This window comes from Passer montanus, unplaced genomic scaffold (genome assembly GCF_014805655.1).
Source record: "Passer montanus isolate IOZ18808 unplaced genomic scaffold, ASM1480565v1 scaffold114, whole genome shotgun sequence".
Taxonomy (NCBI): Eukaryota; Metazoa; Chordata; class Aves; order Passeriformes; family Passeridae; genus Passer; species Passer montanus.
In genome coordinates this window covers 617,427-636,561 of record NW_024358058.1, presented here as the reverse complement: position 1 = coordinate 636,561, position 19,135 = coordinate 617,427, and the positions used below count along the sequence as shown (strand labels likewise).

Sequence of the window (19,135 nt, the reverse complement as noted above, 5' to 3'; positions counted from 1 at the left end):
CAGGGGGGGGGGGGGGGGGGGGTCTGGACCGAACCACTCCGAGCGCCCCGCGGGGGGGCCCGGCCGGGGTTACGGCTGGGCTGAACCACTGCGGGCCGGCGGGACACGGGGCACGCCGGGGGGGGGGGGGGGGGGGACAGGCAGGGGCGGCCCCCGGTGCTCGCGGCGCGTTACCTCCTGACGCGTCCGGTCCCCCCACGCCGGCCTCCGGACTGATGGCACCGGCACCCGCTGCGGCCGAGCCCTCCGCTTCCTCAGGCACCTCCAGCTCCATGGCGGCCGCGGGCAGGCGCAGCCCCGGGGCAAGACAGGCCCCGGACAGGCCAGCGCCCGCCGCCGCGCTCCTCCCGGGTACCGGCCGCGGCGCGGGGGACCCTGGGAGCGCCGCGGACCATAGAACGCGGGTGGCGCCGCGGCCAGACACGCCCCGAACAGTGCCGGAAGCACAGCGGGGCTTTTCCGCCGGAGTTAATTGCGATGCGGCGGAGGGCGGTCGAGATAACCGGCGGGCTGTGGGATTCGACGGGGGCGGGGAGGGCCCAGGGAGGCCGCAGCAAGCCCCGCCGAGCCCTCACGGTGCGGCGGCCGCGACACCTCCGGAGGGGGGGAAACACCACAGGGCCGGGGGCGGGGCCTGCGGTCGCCATGGCACCGGGGCAGGGCTCCGCGGGGGGCGGGGCCTGCCCGCCAGTTGCCATGGCAGTGGAGGGGGGGCTCCCGGGGGCGGGGAGTCTGCCGGTCGCCTTGGCAGCGGGGGCGTGCCCTGTGGGCGCCCATGATGGCGGGGGCGTGGCTCCGGTGGCGGGGCGGGGCCCCGCTGGGGGCGTGGCCGGCCGTGCTCGGCGGAGCGCGCGCCTCCCGTGCCGTCGGTGCTCGGTTCCGCCGCGCTCCCGGGGCCCTCCAGGAGCCTTCCCGGTGCCGGGCGCTGCCGAGCCGTCCCGCGCCCCCCTCACCCCCAAATCGTCTCCGAGACCTCCCCGTAACCGCACAACCCGCCGGGCTCGACCGGGCCTGCCGTGTACCGGGACCCGGACACGCTCCCTCCTCCCTGCGCGGCCCCCGCGCCGTTCAGCGCCGCCGATTCCCAGCCCAAGCCGGGGCCCGGCTCCTCCCGGCCCCGCGGCACCATCTAGTGGCGCCGGCCGGCCCGGGTCAGCCCTGGGGCGCGGGTCAGCCCGGGCCGGCCCCGCCGGTTCTCGGACCCCGGGGCCACGCGTGTCCCGGATGGGAACCCGCTGCTGGGAGGCAACGCTGGGGCCACGGGCGCTAATGAGGCTGCTCGGCGGCGCCGGCTCCCGACTGTGGCCGGTCCTACGGAGCGGCGGGAGCCGCTGCGGGCTCCGCGCGGGGCTCGGGCGAGAGCAGCCGGGGCCGAGGAGCGAGAGGCATGGCTCCGGCTCCGGGCTGGCGGCTGCGGGCCGGGGGCTTCCGCAGAAACTGGTCCCCGCACGCCGCTGCGGCGCTGGGCTGGGAGCGGTACCGGCCCCGGCGGGAGGCGGAGAAGCGCGGCGTGGACCTGATCGCTGTCAGCGCCGGAAAGCGGCCCCGCGGGACGAGGGATGACGGGGGCCGGGTCCTCAGGTGCGGACAGGGGCAAGGGAACGGGAGGAGAGGGGGCAGCAGCCGTCGCCAGATTCCCCCACACCTCTCAGGACAGGGATCCTAAGGCTGGCCCCCGTGTCCCCCTCTTGGGACAATGGGTAACGCTGGGAGGGCTTGGGAGGCTGGGGCAGAGTGCCACCGCTTCCCTGGACAGGACAAGTGTTGAGGCAGAGGAGCCCCTGTCTGCAGGGACCGCAGCATCCTGTGAGCCTGTCCCGGTGCAGCGCCGGGACGGCGATGAGTGCCGGTGGCTGAGGCACCGTCACGGTGGAGGACAGCAGGGACAGCCCTCCGGGAGACCTGCTGTGCCCGGGAAGCTGCCCCCGGAACCCCCTTCCTGCTCCTTCCCCGCTGCAGGCAGAGTCTGGGCCACAAAGGGTTACGCAAGGCACCCTGGAGTGACACCACTGCCACCAGCCCGGGAGCTCAGCTCCTTCCTGGTCGGATCCCAGGCTCGGTGAGTGCCTAGTTCTGTCCCCCGGGATCTGTCAGCCCTGCTTTCTGCCTTTCAGCCGTGCTTTCACCTGGGGAACTGGCCATGCTTTGTCTCTCCCTGGCTGGCTCCAGGACCAGTGACCCTCCCGGAGCTCTGCCCCACAGCAGGGAGATACCCCGGAGGATCGGAGCTCCCCGCCCCAGGGCTGGGGACGTGCCTCTCTGCTGCCGGTTTACGCTCGGTCCGGGGCAGCCCTTCCCAGAGCAGGGGGTCGGGATCAATCGCTCTTTGGGTGGGGTTGGGATGGAGCAGCCTCTGGGGGGTCCGGGACCTCAGTGCCAGGACCAGACAAGGGACCAGTGGTTTTGCAGCACTGGCTGAGAGCAGGTGCCTCGCTGATCCCAGGAAGGCTTTGAGGTCCTCGAGATGAGGAGCCTTATCAGGAGAGGGGGTTGGGAAGCATTATGGGTGGTGGGGTGGACTGTGTGTGTCACTTTCCCATGAAGGATCCCCCGACCCGTTGCTGTCCCCATGATGGGCGTTGTTGGTGGTGTCACCCGGGGCCAGGCACAGCCCCGAACTGGGGACCCGGCCGTGGGTTGAGCTGTCCCAGCACAGCTTGGCTTTGTTTGGCTTCAAAGCCCTGGCAAGTGCTGGCACGGTAGATGTGTGGGGCTCCCAGTGCTGCCGGTGTCCGGCGCTGGGTGTGTCATGGGCCATGGTCAGCTCTGCCCAGATACTGCCTCTCCCTGCAGGGCCATTCCAGGTGCGGGCTGGTTTCTGTCGGAAACCGGCTCAGCCGGCTCCTCCTGCTGCCAGCCTCGGCCTTTGGCTGCTGCAGGCCCTGCGCCAGGCCTTGGGGGAGACTGGGGACAGGGACAGGGCTTGGTGGCACCGTAGGCACGCTGCCTGTGCCGCTGGAGCTGCTGCCATCCCCGTGCTGCTCCAGCCACTGCCTGGAGAGAGCCACGGGCAGCAGTGCAACCCAAGTTTGTGGGACAGTAGTGGGAGCCAGCTGGGCACAGTGAGGGGCTGTACGGGGTGGCTCTGGCACAGCAGATGTCACCACCCTAGGGAGAGGGATGATCTGCCTGCTGCAGGTTGGTCTCTCTTGGACCTATAGCTCACACTGTGACACCTGTAGGTGTCCAGGGGATAGAAACAACACTGGTGAAAAAAACACAGCTGAAACCACCCCAGTGCCACTCTGGGAGTTCCTGTTCATTAACAACTTTCCCAGTGCCAGGGCAGTGGGTGCTGCCGCACTGGGGTCCTGCCCAGCCCCAGCTCCCCCCTGGTCCCACGTGTCCCTGGGTGGCAGGGAGGCACTCAGGCTGGTTTCGGCAGCTGGTGACGCAGAGGGGACTCTGCCCTCCACACCCGGGGCTGCAGCCTGCCTGTCGGGTGAATGATTACCCCAGGCCTCCCCCAGCCCTCCCTGGGGCTGCAGTGAGCTGGGTCTCGTTTCAGGGGCTCAGGCTGGTCTCATTTGGGGGCAGCCCCAGCTGCCTCAGCACTGCTCCAGCCGGGGCTGCCCAGGGATGTCCTTGTTGTCCTGCCCAGCCCCAGCTCCCCCCTGGTCCCACGTGTCCCTGGGTGGCAGGGAGGCACTCAGGCTGGTTTCGGCAGCTGGTGACGCAGAGGGGACTCTGCCCTCCACACCCGGGGCTGCAGCCTGCCTGTCGGGTGAATGATTACCCCAGGCCTCCCCCAGCCCTCCCTGGGGCTGCAGTGAGCTGGGTCTCGTTTCAGGGGCTCAGGCTGGTCTCATTTGCTGCTCCAGCCAGGGCTGCCCAGGGATGTCCTTGTGCCAGGGCTGTGCTGCCTCACTTCCCAGGGCTGTGCTGCCCACTGCCAGATCCCTGATGTGGCATCACCCCGGCATTGCCCACGAGGTGTCTCTGTCCCACCAAAGCTGCCCCGTGGCCAGTTCCCAAAAGGCCTGTGGAGGTTTTGAGCTCCCTGTGGGCAGTGTGGGCATCCCTGGCAGGGCTGAGGGTGTCTGAGCTGTGTCGGGGGCTGTTAGGAATGAGCACAGCCCCCACACAGCCACTCCAGAGCCCTCAGACACCACAGCCGTGTGGTGCCATGGGAACTGAGGGTGTGCAGTTTGGAGAAGGGTGCTCAGGGGACCTCATTGCTCTCCCAAAATGAGATTATAGTGAGGTGGGGATCAGCCTCTTCTGCCAAGTGTCAGGACCAGAGGAAATGGCCTCAAACTGTACCAACAGAGGTTCAGATTAGATACTAGATAATTCTTTTCACTGAAAGAGTGGTCAGGCAAAGGAATAAGTTGTCCAGAGAGGTGCTGGAGTCATCATCCCTGGAAGCATTCAAGAGGCATCTGGATGAGGCACTGGGGAACATGGTTTAGGGGTGATTATGGTGGTGTTGGAGTGACAATTGGATTTGATGATCTTGAAGGCTTCTTCCTGCCTTGATGATTTTGTGATTCTGTGAAGCCCTAATCAAAGTGGCCTGTCCCTGTCCCACCCCTCGGGAACTGGTGGCAGGCTCTGGTCCTGCTGTCTCCCACCATCTTGGGAACCCGTGTCTCTCTGGGTTCATGCTGACATTACCTACAGGGAACCAGGAGCTGGTGGAGATCCCTGGGCCCATCCCAGAAGCTTCAGCCTCAAAGGGATGTTATTCTGTCAGTCAGGCTTGTCTGCCTTGGGTGGAAAACATTGGATTTGGGGAAAACCAGAGAAACCAAATAGTGAAACTGGGGCAGTGATGCTACCAAACCAGCTGGCAGAGCTGCCAAAGCCCAGTGGACAGGCACTAAAACACCATCCAGAGCAGCACCCCAAGGCCTGCCAGCTTCAGGAGGACCGGGGGCAGTCAGACCACGAGGATGGGATGGACAGTGGGTCCCAGCCATGGAGATGAGGCCTATGCTTGTCCTGTGTAAAACCCCCCTTCCATGGACCCATGTGTGAGGGGATGGAGATGGATCCCCCGGGGGTGATTTCATGGTGCACAGAGGCTGCTCTGGCTTCAGAGCCATGCAGGGTTAGCTGGGGTGTGCCACAGCTGCCAGTCCCAGTGCCCTGCCCCGTGGGGCTCTGTCCCCTGCAGCCTCACAGTCCCTGGTGCTTGTGGCTCAGTTGTGCTGCTGCTCCTTGTTGCAGCCTGATGTTGGATTGAGGAAGGGGCCAGCGGCTGGGAAGAGGAGCCAGAGCCAGTCAGAGCCCCCCAGCCGTGGGGCTGCCACCGTGACTGTCCCCGGCTTGTGCTGGTGGGTGCCCACCATGGAGGAGATGGTGATCTGGGAGCAGCACACGGTGACACTGAGCAAGGTGAGTGTCTCCTGGGGTGGCCCCACTGTGGGAGGGGATGGGGTCTGTGAGGTCAACTCTGCCTGACCCCCTTCTGCCCACGCCCACCAGGACCCTCACCGGGGCTTTGGATTTGCTGTCTCTGGAGGCTGTGACCGTCCCAACAGGACAACCGGGGACACAGCGGTGTTTGTTTCAGATGTGGTGTGTGGGGGACCAGCAATGGGTCAGCTCCAGTGAGTGCACGGGGACATGGGGCCAGAGGGGGTGCTTTCTGCCAGCAGGGGTGGGAGGATGGAGAGCTGCTCCTGCTGGGACAGGGCCAGCAGCACTGTTGCCCTGCCTGGCTGGAATGGGATCCCTTGGGGTACACTCGCCACCCCACCAGCTCCTTGGGCTGGGACAGCATCTCAGCTGCGTTTTCCCTTGCAGGAAGAAGGATCACATTGTGATGGTGAATGGCCTTTCCATGGAGAACGTCCCATCCTCTGTCGCCATCCAGACACTTAAAACCTGTGGCAAGATCGCCAACATTGTGAGTGTGCTCTGTGGTGGGATGGGGCTGGCATCAAGCTCACTCTGGTGCCTGTCCCCATCCCAGATCCCCTGTCCGCATGTGCCCAGGGTTTGGGGCTTGGGAATTGCTGCAGGGACATCTCCTGGCAGACTCAGCTGTAGCCACCATCCTCTTCTGCTCACTTTGCACCTGCAGACACTGAAAAGACCGAAGAAGATTCACCTCCCTGTGAGCAAGAGCAGCCCTGGGTCCCCTGCTGTGCCCCGGCACTACGACTCAGATGAGGAGTACAGGCTGCACCGCTCCCGGGATGACCTGGACCACAGCCAGGGCTACGATGGGGACTCATCCAGTGAGAGGAGCTCTGGTCACCAGCACGATGACCGTCGCCACCACAAGCTGGTGTCACGGAGCCGGCGGCGGAGCCAGGACAGCAGCCGCTGGATGCAGAGTAGCTCAGACCGCAGAGGCCAGGGCCGATGTTGCTCCTTTGGCCAGGACGGGGACACCAACGGGCTGGCCCTGGTGTCAGGCTTCAAGCGGCTGCCGTGCCAGGATGTGCCAATGAAGCCCATCACATCGGTCCTGGTGAAGCAGAAGCAGAATGAGGGTGAGGGCCTCCTGCTCCTGCTGTCCCTGGGTCTTGTTGCCTGATTTCTGGCCATGCCTTCCCCCAGGGAGGAGATGATAGTTGGGTGGGCCTGGCTGCAGCAAGGGGACAGTGCATGCCATGCTGGTGCACTAAACCTCCTACCCTCAGCTGGGGACTACAGAGCTTTGTGGCTTGCTATTACCCCAAGGGGAGCTGGGGCTTGTGGGGATGGTGCTGAGCGGGGGCCTGGAGGGGGTCTTGCATCTGCCTGACTCTGCTACCATCACGGCTCTCTCTGGTGCAGAGTATGGCCTGAAGCTGGGGAGTCAGCTTTTCATCAAGCACATAGTGGAGAGCGGGCTGGCGGCCAAGGGCAACTCCTTGCAGGAAGGAGACCTCATCCTGAAGGTAAGGGGGCCCTGGGGTGCAGGGCACCCACTGGGAGTCTCATCTGCCCCTCTTTGGAGGGCTCGTCTCTGGCTGGTGTCCCTGCCAGGGCCCAGCCACGGCCGTGCTGGAGGCAGTTCTGCCTGTGCCACTCCCTGACCTAGCCCCCTGGCTGTCCCAGGGACCAGCTCCCTGCTGCCAGGGCTGCTGGTATGTCCTGCACACCCCACTGTCCCCATGGTGTGTGGGGACACCCCACTGTCCCCCCTGATGTGTGGTCCCCCACTGGGTGTCCGTGTCCCCAGTGGATGATAGTCACAGGTGTTTGTCAGATAAAACAATGCTTAAAGTATTTGGGGAGGAAGAAATAGAAGGGAGGCAGACCCTTTGTTTGCACAGCTGGTCCAGGCAGACCCGTGGCTGCTGGGATCTGGTACCAAAATGACTGTGGGGGAAACGAAGGGATTACATCCCACAGTCTGTGGGGAAAAGCAGCTACCTCTCAGGAAGATCTCAGCCCCAGGGCCTGCTTGGGGCCTGACTCCTGCACCAGGCCAGGGCATGGAAGGACAGGCCCAGGGCAAAGAAAAGCTGAGGTTCAGGTGTCTGAGGGGTCCATGCAATCCTGCCTGCGGGCAGAGCCCCAGGCAGGTAGAAGTGGGTGTTAACAAACCATGCTAATATTTCCTCTGTACAAAATGAGGTCACACTGGGAAACAGCCAGGAACAGGGACACAGAATAGGTGAAGCTGCAGGAGCTGGGGCTGGCCTGGAGGGGCTGGGAAGGGACCAGGAAGATGGCAGTCAGAGTATCCCATCCCCGTGGGGTGCTCTTGGCGTGACTTTCCCCAGGAGTAGGTGCCCTAAGGCCTCCACTCTGCCCCTCCAGATCAATGGAGTAGCCAGCCAGGACATGTCCTTGGCTGAAACCCAGCAGCTCATTGAGCAGACAGAGGGGATCCTGACCCTGCTCATCCTCCGTGACCACCAGCAGTTCCTGGTCAACATCCCTGACGTTGACAGCCAGAGCGACAGCTCCCGGATGGACGGTGAGGGGACACAGTGGCAGGGCCAGGGTCAGTTGCACAGCACAGGGGCTGCATGGCCACTGCTGCATCTCCCTTCCTGTGGCTGCAGATATCTCAGACATCGATTCCGAGCTGTCCCATCCGCCATCTCCAGAGGCCTCCCCACGATCTCCAGCTGCTGCCAGGACAAAATCACCGTAAGGCCCACACTGTCCTATGAGCCCCTCTGTCCCTGGTAGATCCTTCTGTGTTCTCCACCTGTCTGGGCATGCTGGTTCTCCATTCCTAAGCCAATATTCCTGGAGGTGGCACTACCATGCCCAGCTTGCTCTGCTGTCTCCACTGCCCACGTGCCCTGCCTAAATCCTGCTCAACCTTGTTCCAGGGAGAGGAGACGATCGAACAGGGAGCCTGTGGCCAAGGTGACTGTAGCTGATGCTCAGGGCCCAGGTGAGCAGGCACTGGGGGGGCTTCAGGCTCCTGTGCATCTCCACTGCCCAAAGCCCTGGCAGAGCCATGCCAGGGCTCTCTGTGCCTCGGCACTGCCACTGCTGCTCCTAGACCAGCTCTCCTTCCTGCAGACCTTCTGGAAGCCATGGAGCAGGATGGGCACAGCTCCCACACCAGCCTCACTGCCCGTGCTGCCCACAAGGATGGGTATGTCTGCAAGAGGCAGTGGGGAATGGCTGGGGGACATGAGGAGCCGCTGTGTCACAGGGTTGGGGTGACAGAGTCAGCGTCTCCCTGTCCTGTTCTTGCATGTCACCACTGGGCTGACTGTACTTCCCTGTGGCAGGTACAGCACCAACTCCAGGGTCGTGCAGTTTGTGAAGGCCAAGAGTGTGGGGCTGCGGCTGACAGGTGGGAATGATGTGGGCATCTTCGTGTCGAGCGTGCAGGAGGGGAGCCTAGCTGACAGCCAGGGTGTTCGGGAAGGTGACCAGATCCTGCAGGTACCCAAGGCTGAAAATGCTCCATATGCTGCTGCAGCTGGACTGCCCCCAGCTCTTTTAGGTCCAATATCCCCCAGGGTATCACCTCCAGGGTGACAGGGACCACTTCCCTCTCCCACTCTGCCCTGGGACTGCTGTCCCTGCGTCCCCTGCTGGTGCCCATGCCCTCTGTCCTGCTGGCAGGACCATGTCCAAGTGCTTTTCTGTGGCAGGTGAATGACACCAGTTTCCAGAACGTGACCCGTGAGGAGGCTGTGGAATATCTCATGGCCCTGCCCCCGGGCGAGGAGGTCACGCTGTGGATCCAGAGCAAGCAGGACAGTGAGTGGTGACCAGGCTCATCCTGGGCTCGTGCCTCTCCATCCTCTGTCTCTTTTGGGCAAGCATCAGACCTGCTGGACTTGCCGTGGCCCTTCCTTTCCCTGCATGGTGGTCCTTCTTCCCCTCCTCCTCCTGAGTGCTGATAGGAAGGGACCAGACCATCCCAGCCCTGTTTGTGCCTCAGGTTTCTGGAGCACAGGGGCTTTCTGGGACTATGACTCAGCCTGGAGAGGCCAGTGTGTGCTGGCAAGTCAGATCCTACTGTCCCCAGCATGCCTGAGAGTGCCATGGGAAGAAAAGGTGTCCCTCATACCCTCCTTAGCAGCAAGGGCTACTGTGGAGCCTCCCAGCCAGCCTAGTGCCTTCCCAAATCTCTCCAGCATCTTCTTCCTCAGCCATCTCCTCCCCTGATGGTCTCTCTTGCCTTGGGCTTCAGTTTACAGGAAGATGGTCTCATCCAATGTGGGTGACTCGTTCTACATCCGGACACACTTTGACTTTGAGAAGGATACGCCGTCAGGGCTCAGCTTTGCCCGTGGGGACGTGTTCCACGTGCTGGACACCATGTACCGGGGCAGGCTGGGGAGCTGGCTGGCTGTGCGCATGGGCAGGGACCTGCAGGAGCAGGAAAAGGGCATCATCCCCAACCAGAGCAGGTAAAGATGGAGCCAGGAACAGCCCTAGACAAGCAGAGCCAGAGAAGGCTCCCAGAGCTGGGGACGTGGATGGTGGGCTCAGCGAGAGGCAGGGCAAGGGCTGGTGGGCAGTGGTGGGAAGCAGAAGCTGGTGAAATCCCTTCTCAGCATCATGAGGCAGCTGACGGTCAAGTCATCCTAAGTCCCAGAGAGAGAAGTTTAGCACAGCCTCACCTGCCTGTGACACTGAGCAGGGATGCCAGCTCCTGACCTGCTCCTCAAACCCAGAGGCTGCAGGTCCTGAGCCCTCTCCTCTCCCAGGGCCGAGCAGATTGCCAGCCTGGAGTCGGTGCTGAAAGCCACGTCTGGTGCCAACCCCTCCGGGGCAAGGGCTGAGTTTTGGAAGCTGCGGGGCTTGCGGGGAGCCAAGAAGATGCTGCGGAAGAGCCGGGAGGACCTGTCTGCCCTCACAAAGCAGGGGCGCTACCCACCCTATGAAAGGGTGGTCCTCAAGGAAGGTGGGCACCAGGAGAGCCTGACCTACCTTGGCACATTGCTCCTGGGGCTGCCCTGCTGTGGATGCTGATGGGCCCTCCTCTCCTGTGAGGAGCAGGGCAGCTTGAGGGCCTGTGGGCGCCATGAGGAGTGGGGTTGGGTGCTTGGGTGCTGGGAGCTCTGCCCTTGCCCCCAGCCACCCTGAGCACCTCTGTCCTCCCACAGCCAGCTTCAAGCGGCCAGTGGTGATCCTGGGCCCCATCGCAGACATCGCTGTGCAGAAGCTGAGCAGGGAGCTGCCCGAGCTGTTTGAAATTGCCCGTAAGTGCCCCCACACTGGGGAGAAAATTATATCCAGCAGCCAGACCCTGTGAGAGTTCTTTACCTTGGCTCCCTCCCTATGACATCCCCAACACCTTCCTGGGCTAATTCGCCCTTTCCCCTCCTCTCCCTGAGGGACACAGCCCTGGGGCTGTCAGAGGTGCAGCCCCTCTCATGCCCCATCTCTGTGTCCTGCAGCGAGTGTGCCCCGAGATGGGGCATCATCCAAGGTCATCAAGTTGGACTCAGTGCGGCAAATTGCAGAAAAGGTGAGACCTTTCCCATGTCCTTGGAGCCAGCTGGGGCCTGTGGAAAGCCCTTGGCCCTGCTCCCAGCCGGGCTGACGGCTGTGCCCTGCCCCAGAACAAGCATGCTTTGCTGGACATCACGCCCTCAGCTGTAGAGCGCCTCAATTACGTGCAGTACTACCCCGTGGTGGTGTTCTGCGAGCCCGAGAGCCGCCAGGGCATCAAGGCCATGCGCCAGTGGCTGGCGCCCGACTCCAGGAAGAGCTCCCGGCGCCTCTATGCCCAGGCCAACAAGATGAAGAAGTATTGCAGCCACCTCTTCACAGCCACCATCAGCCTCAGTGGCAGCGGCAATGCATGGTACGAGCAGATCCAGGACATCGTAAGGACACAGCAAAGCCAGCCAGTCTGGACAACAGCAGAGCAGGTACAGGGCACAGGCTCTGTGGTGAGGCTTGGCCTCCTGGGGCTGCAGCCAGGCAGGTGATGGGGCTTCACCTGGCCCCCCACGGCTGAGGTCTCTGTCATCCCCACCCCTCAGGCAGATGTAGCTGCCGAGGACAGTCTGGAGCTGCTGAACCCACCGAGCACAGTGGCCTCAGGCTACCTGACATGTGACAGCCGCGCCAACAGCGACTACGACGACACAGATGGGGAGACGGGCGCCTACACTGACGGCGAGGCAGAGGATGCCTATGAGCAGCCTGGGCTGGCCCGTTCCTCTGAGCCAGCACAGCTGGCCCCGAGCCAGGGCCTGGACTCCTCGGAGCCAACACAGCTGGCCCCAAGTGAACAGGTGCGTTGTCCCAGACTGGTACGAGAGCCTGGTGGGGCAGAGGAGGGTGGCACAGTGCCTAGCTCTGGAGCCTCACTCCCGTTCTCATGGCACAGGCAGGTTGTCACCTTTGGCTGCTGCAGGGTGCTGCTGTGTGTCTATGCCCAGCTCTGGGTGTCCAGGGGCAAACGTCTTAGGCTGGGGCACAGCCTCTGCCCTGCCCCTGACCCCTTCCCACCTCTTCTTCCCCAGGTGCCTGAACGGCCACAGCAGGGCAGGCGCTATGACAGCATCAGGTACCCTGTGCCCCGGGGTGGGGATGGCAGCTGCCTAGGGCTGGGGACAATCCCGTCACACGGAGCCATCACCACCCTCTGTCCCCCAGGGAATACGAGCACGAGGCGGTGAGGAGGAGGTTCACACGGGCCAGGGATGACTCGGACCAGGATGACGGCTACGAGTGGGGCCCAGCCACAGATGTGTAGTGGCACAGCTGGCCTGTCCCTCCAGGCCAGCCCTCCCACAGCCCTGCACAACTGGATGCAGCTGACAGCTCAGGTGGTGCCCCTGTGGCCAGGCTGGGCTGGGCCCAATCCTGCTATACCCTGCATCACCAAGTGCCTGCACTACCACGTGCCTCCTTCCCTTTTCGCCACAGCCACTGCTATTGGAATAAAAGGGATGTTTGGGTCAGGATGGGCTGTTTCTGTGGGTGCTGGGTGGCAGCATACAGGGGACACCGTGCAGCAAGGTGATCTCTGCTGGGACCCAGGCACCTCCCTGGCCAGTGGCCCTGTGTACAATGAGGCATTGCAGGGGGACTTGGGGCCTGGCACCACCGCAGGCCTGGGATGTGCTCCCCAGAGCTGAGCCTCCTCTGCTGCAATCCCCCTACAGCTCCTCAAATGCAGCCTCCCATATTTCCCAAAATTTTTATTTTTAGAGCAACCTAGCACACAGGCACAGCCAGGTCAGCACTGCTACGGCCCTGGGAGCCCAGAGAGCTGTTCACAAAAAGGCTCACAGCCCCAAACTCCTGGGATGTGGGGCTGGGCAATGCCATGTTCCCTTCTGCTGCTGCAAGGACTCTGGCACTGGGCTGAGCTGTTCATGCAGTGATACAAGGCAGCAACAGGGAAAAGCTGAGGCCGGTTCCCAGCTTGGTGCAATGCGTCTAACAGAGAGTTTGCACCCCAACAGGCCTCTGGCCAAGCCATGGGAGTAGAGGAGGTGCCAAGAGTGCTTCTGCCCTTAAGGCCGAGTCTGGCAGTTGCTGGGTGTCCCTCAGGGGTGCCAGAGTGCACCCACAAATGGCTGTGCGGGGTCAGTGCTACTCTGGGGCTGTGCTGGCTGAGCTCTGGAGTTGAGCTGTGCTTCCAGCACCATCCCCACCTTGAGAAAGGCACTGTTGGTGAGTGTAAAAGTACAATAGTCAGTGACTTGATGAGGGGAGCTTTCACATAGGGCCCCCTCTCCTCCCACTAGCACAAGGCCAAGGTGAGGGACCCTGTGCAGCAGCAGGACAGGCACTGTGCAGGCACTGTGAGGTGGGGAGAGGTAATTGGAGTGGGAGAGGTGCCCAAAGCGTGGCACCACAGGCCTTGATGCTGCTCAGGCACTGGGTATCAGCCCCCAGTGTCCCCCTGTGTCCTGAGTAAAACAAAAGAGGTGCAGACTTAGGCCCTGCTGAGGGCTCTGCTGCAGGGCTGGGGCGGAAGGCAGAGCCAGTCCTGCCCCTGCAGCCCCGGGCTCGCTCCTGCCTGCCCCAGGCACGGTGGCTCAGAGGAAGAGGGGCTGCTCCTGCCCTGTCAGCAGACGGTACGTGGAGGCTGGCATGGTCTTGATGTGCACCTAGGCAGAGAGGCACAGATTAGAGAGCCCAGCCCGGGCTGGAGGGTGCTGGTGCACAGCTCTGAGGTCTGTGGGGGCTCAGCTCACCTCGCTGACCGCCTCGGTGAGGAGCTGGATGATCTTCTCGTGTGGCGTGGCCACCACGCTCTGCCCGTTGATCTCGATGATGCGGTGCCCCACGCGGATGCCGCCGCGCTCCGCGATGCCCCCGCGCATCAGGCTGCAGATCTGGGGGGGAGAGCTGTGAGAGCAGGGCTGTGCCCACAGCCCAGCCCTGTCACCGCTGCTCCAAACGCCCACAGCCCCGCAGGCTCTCGGCCAGAGCTCTGCCTGGGGTGCACACCTCCTCCAGCCCCTGGGCAGTGAGGGCAGGGGTGCTCCTGTGCATTGCCACCAGAGTGATGTGCTGAGCTGGGGCCAGGGCAGCCCCCAGGATTTTGTCCCCTGGCTGACTCACTGAACCCTCCTGCTCTCCTCAGGCTGGGGCTGCAGAGACTGAGCTGCTCCCTGGGGCAACAGGAGAGACCCATAGCTCCAGTCCTAGGGGAAGCAGCAGTTGGTGTGCGAGGTGGCCGTGCCACTCACCCACCCAGCCCCCACTGAGCCCAGGAATGCCCCTCTCTGCCTTCCCAACACGGCCACAGGAGAGCCCAGGGCAGGGAGTAGCTCAGGCACAGAGGACAGGAACAACTGTCACTGAGGTCATGCCCAGAAAGCCAGAAAGAAGCCACCACCCTGAAAGCAAACAGCTTCAGAGCACCAGGAAGAGGGATACAACCACCAGTGCTGCAGAAAGGCTGTGAGGAGCTTTTTGGCTGTGCACAGCAGAGCCCTGTGACCCCTCGGCCTGGGCAGGCACATGCAGTGTGGGAGCTGGGCGCTGGTCCCTGGACACAGCTGGCTCTGCCTGTCCCTCAGCAGACCCTGGCCCAGCTCCCATCCCACGGGCACTCACCACACCATTCTCTACACAGAAGCCCAGCTGGTACTTGGAGTCGGGGCGTCGGATGACAGCCGTGGTGACAGGGGGACAGTGCACAATGTTCAGTGTCACCTCGGTCTGGTGTTTCAGCTCCTGGAAGGTGGGATGGGGCAAGGTCAGATTTTGGAGAGCTATTCAGACTGGTTGAGGGGCAATGCAGTCCTTCTAGGGGAAAAGACAGACTCCCACATGGACTTCTGTTTGTCAGCTTCCCCTGGTTTCCCCTGTCCCCTCACTTGGTAACAATGCTGGCTGCCCCCATCCCCTGGAGACCAATCCCCTTTGCCCTGCCCTTAGCTCTGCCCCCCACCCCTTCCCCTTCTTAAGCTGCCTGCACCACGTGGTTGCTCTCTTTCTTGTCAGGTTCCATTCAGCCACATGTGATATACTTCACTGAAATAAAACCTTGCAAAAAGGAGCCTTTCTAGCCTCCCTTGCTGAGCCAGCTGTGGTGAGTGTAGTGTGTGGATTTGACTGTATTGCCTAAAAGTTAATCCAACCTACTTTTCTACAGGAGAGGTTTGTTTGGAACAGGTAATAGGCAGCAGCACCCACCATCCAACACCTGCATTGCTCATGTGAGGGCTGAGGATTAGCCTTGTTTTCAATGGGGAAACTGAGGCACACAAAGGGATACTGCAAATGGAAATCCAGGGACAAGAACTTACAAACCCAGCCCAAGACATCCCTCACCCTGAGGCTACGATGTCCTTGCTTCCAGCTCCTTCCCATCCCACTGAGAGGTAGATGATGCAACAGGTTCCCTTCAGGACAGGGGCCCACCTCCTTCTCCACCCTCCTTTTCAGGCGGAGCCACAGGAAACACACTCCCCAGCTTTGTCCCTGCCTTCCTCCAAGCACTCTGAGCAGGAACTGCCATAGCCTGCAGGACAGGTATGACCTCTGCACACCTGTCTCCAAAGCTGGGGGCCCCGAGGGAATCCTGGTGTCACAGACACTCCCAGATCACCCAGACCAGTTCCCATCTCCCCCTTGGGGTGAGGCAGGAGGTCCCCCTGCCCTGGCTCACCCGGATGATGCTCTGGCAGGTGCCCAGGGGCAGCCCCACCAGGCTGGTCCCGTTGACAGACATGAGGCGGTCCCCGATGCTCAGCTCGCCCGAGCGCTCCGCGGGGCCCCCGTGCATCAGGTTGGCGATGACCACGGTGGGCAGGATGGAGCCCCAGCCCGACTCCACAACGGCGATGCCCAAGATCTCCCCCTTCTGCTTCCGGATGCACACCTGGGGGGAGAACAGGTGGGTGATGGTCACAACCTCCACGTTGTTGGAGCACGTGCCCCAGCCCACAGCTGCACTCACAGCTGGCTGGGATGGGGTCTGGTTTTGGAGGGAACACCTCCGTTGCACAGGGAGCCACAGAGTGCATGACAGAGGTGCCAGTGGGTTCCCCACACTGTCCCCACCCCTCGGAGCAGCCCTTACGTCCTTGCAGTTCTCCTGCCGGGAGAAGTGGCTCAGCTCTGTGTTGTACTGCTCCTGGTCCTCCAGGGCACGGCTGTACTGGCGCGGGCTCAGCTCGCTGGGGTCGATGCTGTTGGCCTCCAGGAAGCGCTGGTAGGCCACGCCGAACGCCTGCCCGATGGCCTGGGCGATGACCTGGGCCTGGAGAACCACAGGGGCTGTTCCTGCCTGTGGCTCAGGGCTGCAGCCAACAGCTCCCAGTGCCCTGCAGTGCCCAGCACAGGAACCGTCCTCGGGAGCTCAGGGTGTCCTGGCTCCTTCCCTGCCAGAATGGGCCCCTGTGTGGAGCCAACCCCCCCCTCCACTTTGCTCTCTGGGGCTCTGCGTGGCACAGAGATGCTCAGGCTGGGCTTCTGACCCTCCCTAGTGGGGAGGGAGGGGACTCTGCTGCAGCCCCAGCCCAGAGCACCCACTTATTACACTGGGATGGGACTCGGGTCCCCAGGGCCACCCGCCCACGCCAGGGACCCGTGTGCTGCCTCACATCAGGCGAGTGGAAGACGTGGCAGATCATCTTGTAGAGCCGCTTCTCCTCCGCCACCTCCGAGCGCCGCGGCAGCTTCCGGCGCGCCATGAGCACCACGAGGGAGCCAATGTCGGCAATGTAGGAGATGGTCTGGAGGGAGTGGTCCATCATGGCCTCCTGGCAAGGGAAACAGGCAGAGCTCAGCCCTCTCGGGGCCGTCAGAGCACATGGGCACCACAAGCCTGCTGGCGCTGCAAGCAGGAAAGGTTTGGCTACAGTGCTGGGATGTGGCAGAGCTGCCCAACACACGCTGGGCAGAAACCATGTCTGTGCCAAAAGCTACAAACAGGTCCTGTATCAAGGATTCATTTGTGTCCCTGGGTGTCACCAGGGGACAGGACAGCTCTTCCCTCTTGCTATAATGCAGAAACTAATTCTGAGGCAAAGAGCTCTCCAGATTTCAAGCCTAGGTTCCCCAGGCTCCAAACGGTGTAGGTCGCATGGGAAGCTTTGTGCAGCCACACAGGGAGGCAAAGACATGACACAGGATGGCTATGAAGTGACATGTCCCCTCCCAGACATGTGTCCTCATCCATAGGCCATCACTGGACAAGACCCTGCTGGTGTGGGAGCAAAGCTGAGGTCCTGAGACCAAACAGGAATGTTGAAGCAGCCACAGAGCCACGTGGTTACGGCTGCTACCGCTCACCTGAGTGTCAGCAGTGAGCACCTTGATCCTCTGTGTGGAGACAAACAGATCCACCTCTGTCATGGGCTGGGACTCCCCCTCGGGTGCCTGCAGAACGATGGAGAGGTCACAGGGACCCAGCCCCACAGCCCCACAGCCAAGTGCCCTCAGGCAGATCCTGAGCGCTGCCCCACACCCACAGGGGGGTAGGCTTGGGGCAGCCATGCCCCCCATCCCTCCTGCACCTTGATCCTGTCCACGGCCTCCTGGGCCTGCGCCATGCGGACACTGGTCGGGGGGTTCCTCTCCGAGGCCAGCTGCGTGGAGCCCAGGTACTTGGCCCCAAAAATCACACCATCCAGCAAGTCCTCTGGGTCACAAGGGCCTGGAACTGAGGCATTGGGAGGGACTGAGCAGAGGCTGCTCCCCCACCTCTGAAACTGGGGGTACCAACTCCTGCTGCCTTGTTAGCTGCATTCCCACACACAATGAAGCAGCTCAGTGCTTGGTACATGGGCACCTGGCATCACTGGGGGACCAGGGCTGCTCCCCCTTCCCTTGGGAACACCTGGCATCCCTTTTCCCCAAGTATATCTCCTCCCTGTCCCTGATACACTTCCATTTCCTCAGCAAAGGCTCAAACAAGACACGTGGACCTGGTGCACCCACTCTGGATGGGTGCACAGCTGCTGTTCCCTCCCTGTCTGTGACCCTGGGCCATGCCCATTCAGGGTCAGAGCAGGTGGAGCAGGACTCCTGGATGCTCTTGCTGCTCAAGAACAGAAGCAACTCACCCTCTTTGAAGGCTGGGCAGGATGATGGGGATTCCCTGTTCTGCAAAGCAATGAGAGAACAAGTGAGGCTGTGGCTGGGACCTCAGGGATTCAGCCTGCCTGGCCTTGGAGCAATGGGACAGCAAGGGCAGAGTGTCCCTGGGGATGGGGGGAATGGCATAGGGTCCCAGGGTTGGACAGGGAGGAACAGGGTCCTGGGGCTGGAGGGGAAGATGGCACAGGACCCCAGGACCAGAGGGGCTGTCGGGACCCACCAGCCTCTGCCCCAGGGCACACGTGAGTCAGCCAGTCATGCAAGCATGCATTCAGGGCCAAAGCTGGCACCGAGGGTCCTGTCCGGGCAATCTCGTAGCACAAGGCCCTGGAAGACCTGAGCAAAGTCATCCCCGGCTCTCCTTTGCCCCCATCCCAGAGCCCAGGAGGGATCGGAGCCAAGGGGAACGTCCTGGCTCCTGCTGCCCCACTGCAGCCCAAGGCACTCACGGTCACAGCGCCCTGAGGTGGCTGCTCTGTCCCTGGCACCAGAGAGGAAGGCAGGGCTGCCCACGTCGGCTCCGGGGAACCTTCCCGGGCACCCTCGCAGGCAGAATCGTCCTCGCAAAGCCCCTCTCCGTAACACCAGCTGCCAGAAGGTTCCTCCTCTGAGCTCTCTGGCCTCCCAAGCCCTTCAGACTTCTCCAGAGTGGCTGGTTCCTCCTGAGCCTGCAGCATCTCCAGGTTGGTCCCAGCCAGGACATCAGAGTGGGCCAAGGGGGTCTCGGCACCAGCCTCGGGCAGCCCCCCCTCGTAGCACAGGAGGCTCAGCAAGTCCTCCCGGTCGGCCTCGGCGAAGAGCAGCCCGTGGCAGGGCCGGTGGCAGGCGGAGTGCTGCGGGCAGCAGGGGCTCGCCAGGCCCCGGCCCGTGGCCACGTGCAGCGGGCACGGCCCGCACCTGCCCGGGCACTGCCCGCGGCCCGAGGGGCACGGCGAGCCCTGCTCTGCGGCGGACGGGCGGTCACGGAGGCTGGGGTCGAGGGTCTCAAGCTGAGCCAGCAGCCCTTGGATCTCCGAGGGTTCGTCCTCCACATCCTCGCTCCACTCGGCCCTCGGTGCGGGGCTCTCGTCCAGCTCCATGCCCGCGGGGTCGGCGCCGCTGGGGGTGCGGGGGCGCTCCGTGTCCCGAGGGGCGCTCCCGGGGCCGGGCTGCCAGCGGGCCGAGCCCTGCGGCACCTCGGGCACGGCCTCCGCGGCCATCGCCCCTGCCGAGCCGCGGCACAGCTCGCTCCGACCGCAGCCTGCTG

The 19,135-nt window shown here is 63.0% G+C and overlaps 3 protein-coding genes across 12 annotated transcripts in view; 1 reads left to right on the top strand and 2 right to left on the bottom strand.

Moving 5' to 3' along the window:
- The window catches only part of PIP5K1C (phosphatidylinositol-4-phosphate 5-kinase type 1 gamma), a 48,856-nt gene extending 48,445 nt beyond the window's left edge, over positions 1–411 (bottom strand). For all 10 annotated transcript variants that reach the window (XR_005626298.1, XR_005626299.1, XM_039696829.1 and 7 more), the window contains exon 1: positions 175–411. Coding sequence is in view for 8 of the 10 variants with exons in the window: in XM_039696829.1 (XP_039552763.1) it covers positions 175–274 (100 nt within the window). In the remaining 2 variants the exon portion in view is untranslated. The remainder of the gene's footprint in view (positions 1–174) is intronic.
- An 852-nt stretch (positions 412–1,263) lies between these two features.
- On the top strand, positions 1,264–12,284 carry TJP3 (tight junction protein 3). The gene is made up of 21 exons (XM_039696826.1): positions 1,264–1,581; positions 1,960–2,059; positions 5,173–5,340; positions 5,431–5,555; positions 5,752–5,854; positions 6,032–6,446; positions 6,733–6,836; positions 7,705–7,864; positions 7,953–8,040; positions 8,229–8,293; positions 8,425–8,500; positions 8,640–8,796; positions 9,009–9,117; positions 9,554–9,773; positions 10,074–10,270; positions 10,473–10,568; positions 10,767–10,837; positions 10,932–11,243; positions 11,358–11,612; positions 11,844–11,887; positions 11,977–12,284. The coding sequence occupies exons 1-21, from the start codon at positions 1,388–1,390 to the stop codon at positions 12,074–12,076; spliced, it is 3,159 nt and encodes a 1,052-aa protein (XP_039552760.1). The 5' UTR covers positions 1,264–1,387; the 3' UTR covers positions 12,077–12,284.
- A 225-nt stretch (positions 12,285–12,509) lies between these two features.
- On the bottom strand, positions 12,510–19,120 carry APBA3 (amyloid beta precursor protein binding family A member 3). Its single transcript, XM_039696838.1, has 10 exons — positions 18,339–19,120; positions 17,856–17,895; positions 17,307–17,452; positions 17,083–17,169; positions 16,392–16,550; positions 15,869–16,048; positions 15,455–15,667; positions 14,398–14,517; positions 13,530–13,670; positions 12,510–13,442 (listed from the first exon to the last, which is right to left on the bottom strand). The coding sequence occupies exons 1-10, from the start codon at positions 19,086–19,088 to the stop codon at positions 13,371–13,373; spliced, it is 1,908 nt and encodes a 635-aa protein (XP_039552772.1). The 5' UTR covers positions 19,089–19,120; the 3' UTR covers positions 12,510–13,370.
- Between the last annotated feature and the right edge of the window lie 15 nt (positions 19,121–19,135).

What these genes read in the sequence shown, in the direction of transcription:
- TJP3 (XM_039696826.1), top strand. Translation starts at nt 1,388, where the DNA reads ATGGCTCCGGCTCCGGGCTGGCGGCTGCGGGCCGGGGGCTTCCGCAGA. An exon ending in CTGGTCGGATCCCAGGCTCG is followed by an intron (nt 2,060 to 5,172) that starts GTGAGTGCCTAG and finishes TCCTTGTTGCAG; the next exon opens with CCTGATGTTGGATTGAGGAA. An exon ending in ATCATCCCCAACCAGAGCAG is followed by an intron (nt 9,774 to 10,073) that starts GTAAAGATGGAG and finishes CTCCTCTCCCAG; the next exon opens with GGCCGAGCAGATTGCCAGCC.
- APBA3 (XM_039696838.1), bottom strand. Translation starts at nt 19,088, where the DNA reads ATGGCCGCGGAGGCCGTGCCCGAGGTGCCGCAGGGCTCGGCCCGCTGG. An exon ending in TCTGTGTAGAGAATGGTGTG is followed by an intron (nt 13,671 to 14,397) that starts GTGAGTGCCCGT and finishes TCTCCCCCCCAG; the next exon opens with ATCTGCAGCCTGATGCGCGG. An exon ending in TCACCGAGGCGGTCAGCGAG is followed by an intron (nt 13,443 to 13,529) that starts GTGAGCTGAGCC and finishes CTCTCTGCCTAG; the next exon opens with GTGCACATCAAGACCATGCC.